The sequence below is a fragment of the Rosa chinensis genome, chromosome 7, assembly GCF_002994745.2.
Source record: "Rosa chinensis cultivar Old Blush chromosome 7, RchiOBHm-V2, whole genome shotgun sequence".
Classification (NCBI taxonomy): domain Eukaryota; kingdom Viridiplantae; phylum Streptophyta; class Magnoliopsida; order Rosales; family Rosaceae; genus Rosa; species Rosa chinensis.
Genome location: NC_037094.1, coordinates 60996927 through 61010963, shown reverse-complemented (window position 1 = coordinate 61010963; position 14037 = coordinate 60996927). Strand labels below are relative to the sequence as shown.

At 38.8% G+C, this 14037-nt stretch overlaps 3 protein-coding genes across 4 annotated transcripts; 2 read left to right on the top strand and 1 right to left on the bottom strand.

The window, feature by feature from the left end:
- Positions 1–4246: 4246 nt before the first annotated feature.
- On the bottom strand, positions 4247–5800 carry LOC112178336. Of its 2 annotated transcripts, none has more exons than XM_040509939.1 (2): positions 5644–5800; positions 4247–4848 (listed from the first exon to the last, which is right to left on the bottom strand). In XM_040509939.1, exons 1-2 carry the CDS (start codon positions 5676–5678, stop codon positions 4341–4343), a joined length of 543 nt encoding a protein of 180 aa, XP_040365873.1. In that variant the 5' UTR covers positions 5679–5800; the 3' UTR covers positions 4247–4340. The 2 variants fall into 2 exon arrangements, with proteins under 2 accessions (XP_040365873.1, XP_040365871.1); XM_040509937.1 differs by having other exon boundaries at positions 4247–4852; positions 5648–5800.
- Positions 5801–7371: 1571 nt separating this feature from the next.
- On the top strand, positions 7372–8217 carry LOC112178334 (NAC domain-containing protein 83-like). The gene has a single exon (XM_024316491.1). It carries the CDS (start codon positions 7372–7374, stop codon positions 8215–8217), a length of 846 nt encoding a protein of 281 aa, XP_024172259.1.
- Positions 8218–11518: 3301 nt separating this feature from the next.
- Positions 11519–12001, top strand: LOC112178333. The gene is made up of 2 exons (XM_024316490.1): positions 11519–11691; positions 11758–12001. Exons 1-2 carry the CDS (start codon positions 11519–11521, stop codon positions 11999–12001), a joined length of 417 nt encoding a protein of 138 aa, XP_024172258.1.
- The last annotated feature ends 2036 nt before the right edge of the window (positions 12002–14037 follow it).

The following is a 14037-nucleotide window of genomic DNA, read 5'->3' as shown; positions in this document are numbered from 1 at the left end:
CGACAAATTTTTGTGCCTTGCCAAAACTGCACTCTGTCACATTACTTTCTCAATGTTTGCCAGCTGAACATCAAAAACTAATGTAATTTCTCAACTATCCTCCCAGGCCCCTATCATATCGATAAATAACTGGGCAGTGGGGTCTTCTGCTTCCAAAAAGTCCCCAATGGAAGTTTCTACTTTTAGGAGCATCAAGGAGAAGAAGTAATTAGATGAACGAATCCTTAAGACCAAATATAGGTACCTCCGACTGGCCAACGAAAAGTAGCTCGTCGAGATTGGGGAACATTGCATAGCATGAGATGGACACGTTCTTCAAGAGCTTTGAACTTCTTTGTTGCCTTCAATGGGTGCCTGTTAGATGTTTCAATGAGAACAAACAAAAGTAAGGATCATTACCTAAAAAGTACAAACTAAAAAGTTTAGTAAATAAGATCGATAACATATTCATAATTTGATTACAACAAAAAACTGGTGATTGGATAAATGACTATCATGTGGAACAAAGGCAAAAAGAACATCATGTGGAGGCAAACTAGTTATTGAGTAAATGCCCATCATCTGGTGTACCTGACAGGCTAATGTATAAGAAACAAATCTTTGGAATGAGGAAAAAAGCATGTACTCATGTTTGAATCTAGGAACAGTTAAAGAGACAGTGAAATTAGTGCTTAGAGACAGTGAAATTAGTGATTGAGGGTAAAATACCACTACCGTTAAATGACATTCCTTCAAGAGCGTATATGAATACCAATAGTGAAATGTCCACTGGGTTAGAAAAACCATGCTTATACATAGTCAATGTCTGCTTCGATAGGCCTTTCTTGGTAATACGTCTGGGCCATATGACAACCCCTTCCATCAAGCCGAAGCCAGATGAATCAGTGTTGTTATGCCTTCATCCTAGTGCTACATCTGTATATATAAAGAGAGACTTGATTAGCATTTATTCTTTCCTCATGAAGGACCAAAGTTTTACTCCATAAAAAGAAAATGCAATCTGTGAGAAGCGGTCTACACCAGTAGAAAAATAAGAAGCATCTCTACAATACATGAAGAAACCTCAACCAAAAGATAAAAGAAGAAATTAACATAAGTTGAATTAACTGACAAAAAGATCAACTAACAACTACCTTCTGGTCTAAAAGGATATAATAAAATGAAAGAACTTTCCGGTGGAATAGGGCCTGGCCAGCAACCAAATAACATTGGCGACGGATTAATTTGTATTTCTGTCACTCTAAATTATGAATCTAAGCTTCATCCCATTCAAGAGGTTTTGTTTCTGTTTTGAAAATTATTTTGTTCTTTCTACGGGTGAAATTATTGGAGCATTTATTCAAAAAAAATAAAAAAATAAAAAATTAGTTGTGCATTTATAGACCAAATACATGAGGGATGCATTTCATAATGTTTCCTATTAGAATGCCTGAACTTGGTAACCCTACAGCTAGCGCCATGCTTCAATAGAAATGTGATACTTTACCACCCATAACGGACATAACTACCTTAGTCTTCAAAGTCAGGCAAAGTATTTTATAGAAAAATTCATTCTCTCCGTTTGAACTATATATGGAATAGAATCATACCTACAGGGCAGACTCAGAGTAGGCTTAGGGTAATGACCCTCGTAGCCTTCGGAGAAAGAGTAGCCAGGACAAAGATCCATCTAGTGTTTGTAATCTTGGCATTCACTTATTCACTAAGCCTGGAATATGACCATACTAGTACAGCCTATGCTTTTCCTCAGGTTGAATCCTATTCTTCAAATAACTATTATTTGGACAAAAATTAACTAGATTGGAAAGTTATTGACAGAACCTGTGATCATAGTTTTGGCAAAATCACACAGCCACAACAAGTTTAACTTAATTTGAAAGGGTTAGATGAACCTAGTTCAAGGTCATCCCAGTTGCCTTTTAAGGGATGGCCTTCCTGGAACTAAGAGCAAGTTCACCGGGCTTGTTCTTGCCCGGGCACCACGTCAAAAGGAGGCCGGGGGGGAGGAATATCGCACTGTTCATCCTTCCACCGGATCGGGGGCAAGACTACAGGGGGAGGCCGAAGGCACCATCTCGGGCACCATGGTGACTGAGCCGGTGACCCAGGCTGCCAGGCTGGCCGAAGAAGAAGACGACAGGGGAGATGCGCGTAGCCGAAGACGTGAAGCCCAACCGCTTGTCTTCTAGCGGCGACAGGACGGCAGGCGCTTGGGCGCCACGCTTTTGTCGTTTAGTGGCGTGGGGGTGCAGTCGGGTGCGACGTGGCGTGTAGCCGTTGGGCTACTTTGCAATTTGAATGCAACGGTCCACAGATCTGGACCGTTGATTTTGACCCTTGAAAGGATCTAACGGCTGGTACAAGAGGTTTAAAAAAAAAAAAAAAAAAACTAACCGTTACATTACAACGGTAACAAAAAAAAATTAACCACAATTTCCTATAAATACCTCTCCTCCTATTTTACTTCTCACACCAAAAAAATCATCTTTCTTCCTCAAAATTTTTTTTCCTTCTCCTCATAGCTTTCATACTCTACAATTTTTTGATTCCAATATGAGTGTACGAGGCAATACGATTGTCCAACCCGTAGGAGATCCAAGTATTGACGGGACACGTTGGCAAACTAGTGAAGACATTCAATTGTGCAAGTCTTGGAAGGATGTTAGCAAAGATCCGGCAAAGGGTACGGAACGAAGAAAAGATGATCTATGGATAGAGGTATGCCAACACTATGCCGAACATTGGGATGGATATGTCCGATCATTGCAAGCTTTTCAAGGGAGGTGGAAAACCTTGAAAGTCGAACTTTATGCTTGGCATTGTGCATTAAGGCAAGCGAAAATTTGGTACAAGAGTGGTGCGAATATGATTGATGAGGTATGAATTTGTAGTGTAACACGAATTTTAATTTTTATGATTCTTTTAGTGTATATTAAAATTTAATTAGTTGATACATCTTACTTTAAATTATTAGTTGAAATATTTTGTTGATAATTATACTTTAAATTATTAGTTCATATATTAAAATTTAGTTGATAATTATACTTCAAATTAGTACTTTATAATCAAACTTTATACTTCATTTTATTTAAATTATACATTATACCAATTTATACTTAAATAGTTGATACATTGTACCTCGTTTATATTTGTACTAATAGATTTATACTTTTTTGTTTAAATTAAATAGCGACGTCAAGCACAAGATTTGTGGAGAGCTGCGATGACCAAATCGAAAGGAAAAGAAAAAAAAGGTGATTTCATTAGTTTAGAATGTTACGAGATTGTTAAGGGGTTTCAACAATTTGATGACATTCCAAACCATTCATCTTCGGCTGGAGGAACCTCCAGGGGAGGAACTCAACGGATGCACACACAACAATCTGTTCCTGATTCTCATATCCAGTTGGACATAGATGCAGATGAGGTAAACGCCGATGCAACTCCCAATCCTTCGGTGAGGCCTCAAGGAAAGAAGGCTGCCAAAGAAGCTCTTCGGAAAGGAAAGAAAGCATCTAATGATTCCTCTCCTCTGACATCCGCTGTGGAGACTATAGCAACAACCAAACATCAATGATGTCTGCCAAGGAGAAACGTGATGAGGAATATGCTCGACATCTCCGTGACCAACAACAACGAGATTATATACGCTTGCAAATGGATATGCGAAACGAGGCATTCAAAATTCAAGAGAGGGAAGAGCGTATTATGGAGATGGACACAAGTAAGATGACACCAACCAAAAAGAATTACTGGCAAAGAAAACAAAAAAAAATTGCAGAGAAAGAAGCTGAAGATGCAACCAGTGGCTTCCCACAACCACCATTCCCCGGTGGCTATTATCCACAATCTCCTTTCTCTGGTGGCTATCCACAACCTCCTTTCCCTGGTGGCTATCCACAACCTCCTTTTCCCGGTGGCTATCCACAACCACCATTCCCCGGTGGGTATTATCCACAATCTCCTTTCCCCGGTGGCTTCCCACAACCACCATTCACCGGTGGTGTCCCTTCCCCACCTTTCTCTTCGGGTGAATCCACCAACCCCAACCATATGGATGACCCCACAAACACAAATTGGATTCCTAATGAAGATGAGGATTAGGAAAATTAGGGAGTTATATATTTTAAATAATTGTATTGTTATGATTCCAATGCTTGGTTTTTGACTTATGTAATATTAGATTGATGAAATTAAAATTTATTTGAATAATACCCTTACAAATGAAAAGCTAAATAAAACCACACAAACATAATTAAAAACATTAAAACTAAAGTAGAAACCACACAAACATAATTAAAAACATAAAAACTAATAGAAAACACACACAAATAGCAGATCTAGATACGCCTATTGCCTTGAAATTCCCAAAAGTGTTGAATGAGGTCTTCCTGAAGGTTGGAGTGACTGTGCTCAGATCTAATTTGTTGGTAGCGGTCCATGAATCCGTTCATATGATGAGCATCTCTACCAACAGGATCAAAGTCTCTACCGGTTGGTCCCTCCCATACCTCAGCAATCCTGGGCCTCATATTATTATCCTCCTCATCATCGGACTCCAACTCATCATCGCTATCTTCAGGTCGTTGATTTTCGACACTCATGTTGTGTAATATAATACACGTCAACATAATGTATCGAAGGTCCTCTTTATGCCACCCACGAGCAGCTCCTCGAACAATACCAAACCGTGACTGTAATATACCAAAACATCTTTCTACATCCTTCCTATACCCCTCTTGAGCCTTTGCAAACTCGATTTCCTTGGGGCGTGTAGGATTTCGAACAGTTTTCAAGAAAGTCGCCCATCGAGGATAAATACCGTCGGCGAGATAGTACCCTAGATTGTGAGCTCTGTTGTTAACTTGGAATTGGACAAGAGGTGCTGTACCGGCGGTAAGCTCATCAAACAATGGAGACTTTGCCAAGACGTTCAGGTCGTTGCATGCCCCAGGCATTCCAAAGAATGCGTGCCAAATCCAGGTATCATAAGAAGCGACTGCTTCCAGGATGATAGTGGGGATCTGTTTCCTACCACTATATTCTCCAGCCCAACCTGTCGGACAATTCTTCCATTGCCAATGCATACAGTCGATGCTCCCAATCATTCCTGGAAAACCTCTCCTCTCAGTTTTGGTAAGAAGTCGTCTGAGGTCGGCTGCAGTTGGAGCGCGGAGGTATTGTGTTGAGTAAAGATTAACAATTCCTCGTGTGAAGTGCTGAAAGGCTGCAACGGAGGTGGATTTCGCCATCCTACAATACTCAGCACATTGATCTGCCCCTGCACCGTACGCAAGCATTCGCAAGGCAGCTGTCATCTTCTGCTCCGGGAGCAGTCCGACTTTGCCAGTAGCATCTGACCTTTGAACAAAGTAACGATCATACTGGCAAAGGTCAGTAGATATACGCTGGAAGAGATTGAGACTCATCCTGTAACGTGTTCGGAACTCCGCATCTTTGAACACTGGCCGGTCGACAAAGTAGTCGGCCAATATACCTTTGCCCCTCTCTTCTCTAAATCGTTCCTCATTTGGTGCACGACCCGGATGAGAACCGCGCCCTCGGTGTTGGTTTCCAGATTCTTGAGCGACTGCAGCTATGACAATGGCGTTGGTGGCCATCATCTCTTCATCATCCTCATCCTGAGACCGTCGAATTTGATCCCACAAATTGTTCATTGCAACGAGGGGAATTTAGGAAATATGTAATGCTAGAGATATGAAAAGGGTGAAGTTTTGTTAAGCTCGGATGGTGTGTGTATGTAGTGAAAACATCATGTCTATTTATTGAAATTTTCCACACATAAAAGTGTCGGTGGGTTATCACTCACTCATTTCAAAAAACTTGTCGGTGGTGTGCATGTGATAAAAGTGTCGGTGGAAATTAAAATTTGTTCACACTTTTCAAAAAACTTGTCGGTGGTGTGCATGTGATAAAAGTGTCGGTGGATTTTAAACTTTGTTCACACTTTTCAAAAAACTTGTCGGTGGTGTGCATGTGATAAAAGTGTCGGTGGAGTTAAAATTTTTTTCACACTTTTCAAAAACTTTGTCGGTGGTGTACATGATAAAAGTGTCGGTGGAGTTTTAAATATTTTCACACTTTTCAAAAACTTTGTCGGTAGTGTATATATGATAAAACTGTCGGTGGAGTAAAAAAAAAAAAAAAAAAAATGTCGGTGGACATATAATTTGTCTACCAGTAAAATTTTCTTTGGTTGCATTTTCAAATTGTTTATCAATACTATTTATTTACATCATACATTTCTCATTTTCCAAAAAAAAATTATAAAATATTCGATGAACAGTAACTGACTGGTGACCCTGACCCAATGGGTGGAAGCAAAGATCCAGTGGCAGTGAATAGTTTCCTGCCCTGGTGACCTGGTGACCGTGACCTGGTGACCCAACGGGTGAACTTGCTCTAAAGACACCCAGGCTCATACTTGCCTTTTTATATCAACCCAATTCCCTCTGTTCTAACAACGAAATGGGCTCCCAGACAAGACGAGCATGGGAAGCTCGGAGCATGGAAGACGTTCTCCATACAATGCATTACAAACACTGTGGACACACGTGGGAGTTGGTGTGTGACTGTTAACAATTAGTCCTAATACTAATCAAAATGATTATTAATAATGTTTTTCCAATAAGACAAATATTGTTTTTGTCTTGAACCACTATCGAAACAATGCGCAAGTTGCCCACTTAATAATGTTAAAAATCACTATGAGTAAGCCTTTAATAGTTGGAGCCAAAACAAATGCAAAATATTTAAACAAATGCCTTTAATAAGTAACTTGAAAAAGCAGAATTAAATATTTTATTTACAATCTTTTTTAAATAATTTTGCTTTTTTTTTTTTCCTCAAAAAGAAAAGAAAAGAAAAAGCAGAATTATTTAAAAAAGATTATAAATAAAATATTTAATCAGCTTAGCAAAAGCAAGACCCAGTTCATATGCAAGACAAAGAAAAAGGCCAATACCCATAACAAAAGAGCTCCATCCAAACACAAACAAACCGCGTGAACCGCCACACGCGGCAAACCAACGGTAATATTTCCAATCTTTCTATAAAATTCCACTTCACTCGCTCACAATTCACAATTGCAATCTCTCTCTCTCTCTCTCTCTCTCTCTCTCTCTCCTTCAATTCTCTGTTTCTGTAACCCAAATTCCAACCCAGAAAAACCAAACTCAAACCCAGAAAGGAATTTAGATTCCACCCGACTGTGGTTGCATTAAAACCCTAGTTTCTATAAATCACCGAAGCCCTAGTCATTAGTTTTTATAAATTCATCCATCGAAACCCTAGCTACTCATATCTTCTTTCCTCAAACAAGTCTTTCCCAAACCAAGAAAAGCAAGAAATATGCAGCAACAGTTTGCAGTGGAGGAGAGCCGAGGCAATGATCAACTTCCTGGAGAGAGGTTCTGCCCCATGGAGGACGAACTAGTTCTCTTCTACCTTAAGCCCATGTTGAGCGGAGAGATGGTGCCCGGCAGAAACCGCGTGGTGTTCGACTGCGACCTCTACGGTCACCAAGAACCGTGGGAGATATGGGAAGCCTACAAGACCAGAAGACCAAACGACTTGAGGCTCAACAAGGACATCTACTTCTTCACCCAACACAAGACGATGAGTTCCACAGACACACGCATACACCGGACCGTTGGCAATGGCACCTGGAAGGGCGACGACTCCGGCAAGCCAGTAAAATCTCTGGAGACTGGTCGTGTGGTTGGCTTGAAGAAAAGACTTACTTACAAGAACCAAGCATCGGAGCACAACGGTTGTTGGATATTCTATGAATTCTACCTTGATCCATCACTCAGAGACAAGAAACAAAAGGTGGAAGACTATGTTCTTTGTCTGCTACGAAAAAATGGTGAACCCAAAGCCAAGATCAAAAAGAGGAGAAAACAACGTGAAGAGGAAGACGTTCTTGAAAACAATTATGCCTGTGATGATGGAGACAACACAAACAAGGAGCAACCTCAAGCTAAGCGACAACGAATGGGGGAGCAGAATGGGGGACTCCAACACTTTGTTTCCGAGGTTCAATCAGGCGACGATCATGGAATGCTTATTCCACTACCGGAGGAAGATTTCCTCTGGGAGGAAATGTTACAACAAATGGGTATTGGAGACGATCATGGAATACCGGAGGAAGATTTTCTGTGGGATGATATATTACAACAAATAGGTAGTAATTGAGTGAATTACAGGAATAAAGACTAGTAGTTATTTTTCAATCAACTGAAATCAGTTCATAATGAAAATAGGTAGTTTATAACATGTACGAGAGGTTACAGACATGGTCTTATGAAGGTAAAATAAAATAAATAAGGGGAAATTACTGGTCACTCCCTGTACTTTTAGGGCGTCGACAGTTCAGTCCCTGCTATCCTAATTTCGACAAGTTACTCCTCAGACTTTCAAATCTCACACAATTTGGTCCAAAATGACTATTTTGCCCCTCCTTTCCTCTTTTTGTTTTTTATTTTTCTCTCCTCTCCCCTCCTTTCTTCTAAAATTCATAATTAATTCATACGAACTCCGATATTTGCGTTCCATATATGTACGAGATCGTATCGATGAGCTCCACAACTTTTATGAAGAAAGTTTTTCCAAATTTTGTATGTATAAAAAGTCAATTTTCACGACCGCTCCAAATAACATTCGTTTCGAAAATCCACTTTCTTCTAAAATTCATAATTAATTCATACAAACTATGATTTTTGCGTTCCATATATGCACAAGATTGTATCAACGAGCTCTACAACTTTCATGAAGAAAGTTGTTCCAAATTTTGTACGTATAAAAAGTCATTTTCACTACCCCCCTAAATAACGTTCGTTTCGAAAATCTCCTTTCTTCTAAAATTCATAATTAATTCATACGAACTCCGATATTTGCGTTCCATATATGTACGAGATCGTATCGAGGATCTCTATAATTTTTATGAAGAAAGTTTTTCCAAATTTTGTATGTATAAAAAGTCAATTTTCACGAACCCCCCTAAATAATGTTAATTTCAAAAATCTCCTTTCTTCTAAAATTCATAATTAATTCATACGAACTCCAATACTTGCGTTCCATATATGTACGAGATCGTATCGATGATCTCTACAATTTTTATGAAGAAAGTTTTTCCAAATTTTGTATGTATAAAAAGTCAATTTTCACGACCCCCCCTAAATAACGTTCATTTTGAAACTAAAATTGATACGAAACCGAATTTCTCGTACAACTACTTATGAAATAGTCTCAATATTCATAATTCAAATATTTGATATTTCTTTGGGTTGAAATGTACATAATGAGAGAGAGTGTGTGTGTGTGTGTTATTTTGTGGTTGGGGGGGGGGGGGGGGGGGGGGGGGTCGTGAAAATTGACTGTTTATACATACAAAATTTGAAAAAACTTCCTTCATAAAATTTGTAGAGCTCATCGATACGATCTCGTACATATATGGAACGCAAAAATCGGAGTTTGTATGAATTAATTATGAATTTTAGAAGAAAGGAGATTTTCGAAACGAACGTTATTTAGGGGGGTAGTGAAAATGACTTTTTATACGTACAAAATTTGGAACAACTTTCTTCATGAAAGTTGTAGAGCTCGTTGATACAATCTTGTGCATATATGGAACGCAAAAATTAGAGTTTGTATGAATTAATTATGAATTTGAGAAGAAAGTGGATTTTCGAAACGAATGTTATTTGGAGCGGTTGTGAAAATTGACTTTTTATACATACAAAATTTGGAAAAACTTTCTTCATAAAAGTTGTGGAGCTCATCGATACGATCTCGTACATATATGGAACGCAAATATCGGAGTTCGTATGAATTAATTATGAATTTTAGAAGAAAGGAGGGGAGAGGAGAGAAAAATAAAAAACAAAAAGAGGAAGGGAGGGGCAAAATAGTCATTTTGGACCAAATTGTGTGAGATTTGAAAGTCTGAGGAGTAACTTGTCGAAATTAGGATAGCAGGGACTGAACTGTCGACTCCCTAAAAGTACAGGGAGTGACCAGTAATTTCCCTAATAAATAAATAAAAAAGCTTTCAAAAGGGAATGCCACTGCACTTACTAGCTTGCGCAAATCATACTTGTGTCCATTTTCAGATTTCTTCAACGCTGAGTTCTGTTGCAATAAAAGATTAACCAAACTAGAATTAGCATTCATGAATAAAAAAAAGAAAAAAGTTAAAGGGTTTCTCTAATGCTAGAAACCAAAAGGGAAAAAAAATTTCCAAAACCAAATGTGTCCGCAAAGAAAAAGACCAAGATGAGTATTTTAGTGGGTATCATAAATGAATTATGTTTGGTAGTGCTCCTTTCTACTCAAGTTGTATTCAATATAGCTGTAGACTTCACCTGATGCATAAGTTGGATTGTGGTTCTTCGCCATTTCTTTCTCTGGTTAGGCTTCGGTGCATTGGATTTGGCCTGCAGTTATAGAAATCATTTAGACCGTAGAAGTTTTTAAGTGAATGAAACTAGACCAGCAGATTGAATGTGTACTGTTTGTATAAATTTTACCGTATAATTGGAACCGTCCATTTTTTAAATATACTTTTAAAAAAACCTTATCAAAAGCAAAGTTTCTAAATGGGAAATTATCAGTTCATATATTTATATCGAATAATAGGCAAATTTGTTGAAGATTAACACTTTTATGATCAATCGTCCATCTGTTTGATATAATTTCATGAATAATCGATTTTTATTTGTGAATATTGTTTTTAGAAAATGATTTAAAATCAAAATATTCATATTATGAAATTGTAGTGTCGTAGTAAACGGCTGGGCATAGCACAGTTGGAAATTGAAGGAGATGCTCTTAGTATTATTAATTAATTATCTTAAACTGGCTTAGATATTTTAATAAGTTGTCTTAAAGGGAGTCTTTTTTTTTTTTTTGATTAACGGAATCTGTTTGTTGCTGCAGGAGGTTGAAGTAATAATTTAGAAGCATGTGTGCAAAAAAGCCAACCAAATAGCTCATGGTCTAGCAAGAAAGGCATTAAAGATGATCCAATTTATGTACCGTAAGGCAGTTGTCCTCCTTGGCTATATGATATGCGGTAAGCAACTTAGTTGCGTTGGATGTTGATTTTCTTTTGGGGATAGTGTTGGCATGCATTGTACTCTATTGATTGAGTTTAATAATATTTCCTTGAATCAAACAAAATTAAACTATAATGTCGTACATACATAAATGTAAAAAAAGTTAAAAATCCCTAAACCCTAAACTAGTTAGGCCCTAACAAGTCTTCCCTGTTTGAATTTAATAAACTATATGTTGGTGAAATTACAATAAAATTATAATTTCTATATCATATCTTGCAGCTAATGTAATCCAGATTAGTGCTGTCCGTTTTATTTTCACCAGCAGTTTCAGTTTCATATTCATCACCAATCCCATATAATTAGGAACTTCAACACTAGCTTGGAAGATTAGAGCTAGAAGATAATAAAAAAATATATATACATATATAACAAAGAAGATGGGGCAAGCTAGTGAACGTGGTATTGATTTGGATACCCAATGCCCACTTTGTGACGAAGAAATAGAGACTCCTCTTCATGCGGTTCGTGATTGTCCCCATGCTTCTAGTTTGTTTCAAGGTGCCAACCTCCCATTATTTTTGGCCCCTACAAGTGTTGCAGATTGGCTCCTGTTAGTCTCTTAGTCATACCCCCAGATCTTTGCCTCTTTCTTGATGATTCTGTGGGCTACTTGGAGGAATAGAAATGCTAAGGTTTGGGAGGGCGATTTTCAACAAGCTTCACAGATTGTCCCACTGACTTTGGGTTGGTTGGAAGAATATAAAGCTGCTCTTTCTTCTACCCGGTCGGGTTTGGCTGCTAGCCTGATTCCCAGGTGGAAGAAGCCTCCAATGGGTTTTGTAAAACTGAATGTTGATGCTGCATTCGATCAAGTTTCAGGTCACTCGGGTTTAGGTGGGGTGTTTAGAGACCATGACTGACAGGTCCCGCCCCGGATTTCACCCTGAAATCCGAAGTGGCCCTGCGGGGTCCACCTTAGAAGAAATTCTTCCAAAAATTTGGCAGAACTTCCCCTAAAATGAACTACCCAAAACCTGTAGAAAGAAAATTTACACTCCTCAATCAATTCATCCTTATGCTCCTGGAGCCACCCTGCTCCCCAAATCAACATCAGTCTCCAATTCACAAAACACACATCTCAACTCGAGTAGCATAAATCTCATAGGTAATCAGAGCAATTCTAACAGAAAGGTATAACAGGAAAACCTAATTCAAAGGCAGATGCGGAAGCCATGCTGTTGACTATGCCTCAACTCCGTGTACGCCCAACCTCAACCAATTCGCCTGCAAACTGGGCATTTGAAACCGAAGGGCCCAGGGGAAAGTACATAAAATACGTTAGCGTGAGTGGACAAAAATAAACAATTTTTAAACCAAATGGATTTTATACTTTCCCACATTTATTTCCTTAAAAACTCTCGATGCATGCAACGATTTAGAAAACAAATCACGAGAAGCTCCGCTCAAGAAAAACCGACTAGCCCCGCTAGTCACAAACAACTGAGAGGAAAGATCAAAACTCCGATACTCAACAGGATAAGACCAGCCCCGCTGGTTACACGGAAATCAGACTAGGCCCCGCTAGTCGAGAAATGATAGGATATGGGGAAGAGATATCACCATACGGGAAATGGAGCCTCCCAGGCTCTACCTACCCTCAACTGCCACTCACACATAGATTGTGGGAGGAGGAGAACTAATAACCTCAACTTCCACTCACACATAGATTGTGCGAGGAGGAGACCAAATAACCTCGACTGCCACCCACGTGAGGAGGAGAATAAATCACCTCTACTGCCACTCACCAACACAAAGTAGGTGAGGAGGAGAACAAGCTACCTCAACTGCCACTCACCAACACAAAGTCAGTGAGGAGGAGACCTAATCACATAACCCGCGTATGGTGAGGAAAAATCATAGAAAACCAGTAAATCCATGTAGCTTCCCCACATTTCTCACGAGATATAAACCATGTATTCAACGACGTGACCCCGCACGCCAAGATTACTTTCAATCTCAAAATGGATAAGTGAGAAATAGGAATAAATCGACGGCATGTCCCACACGCCCAAATATTCTCAAATCTGTAACCAAAACCGGAAATTAGTATAAGTAAATCTCATTTCCAAAAATCTCTCAAAATCTCCAAGAAGCCAACCAAATCCAAAATCCTTAATTAGGCATTCCCGATGCCAAAATCGAAAGTCAATAAACAATTGAGAATATCCAACTCCATTGAAACTCATCTTAAAAATCTTCCAGGAGCTTAACTCGGTGATTAGGGATATGCTTAATTCCGGAAATTTACCTCGGAAATAAGGAATTCATCAACTAATATTATAAATCAAAACCAAACTTTGAAACTCATTATTGAAAACAAATCCATGATATAATTCGAAATCAATTTCCGAAAATTAATTCATTTCCTCAAAAAGTAATATGAATAATCACTAGAGCATTATTTTAAGAAAATAAATGCATGCATCGCTATTTAAAACAAAAGTCCACTCACAGTACTATTCCGACGATCACGCATTCGTGTTCCGTCATCGAGCAATAGCTCGGTACGTCGTCCTGTACACAATTATATTCCGTGAATAATTCTTCAATAATTTAATACAATTCCTAAAATCAATTCCTCATAATTTCGCCTCCCAATTCTCCTCGGATTTAGCCCAAATTATACCACTAATACCAATTCGTTAATTTAAAGGTTCCAAGGCAGAACTGAGAGATATCAGACAGTCGGATTCTCGTAATTCGATAATCGAAACCCTAAACTTCAAAAATTCATAATTAATTTCAAGTTTCTCCAAAAATTACCAAACTTCACATACAACCTCTACACAATTTATAGGATTTAATGGGCTAAAAACCGGAATTAAAACACTGCCCTACACGCCTCCACAAGCCACCAACAGTGGCAGCGCGTGGGCCCCACGCGCCGGCGGCAACC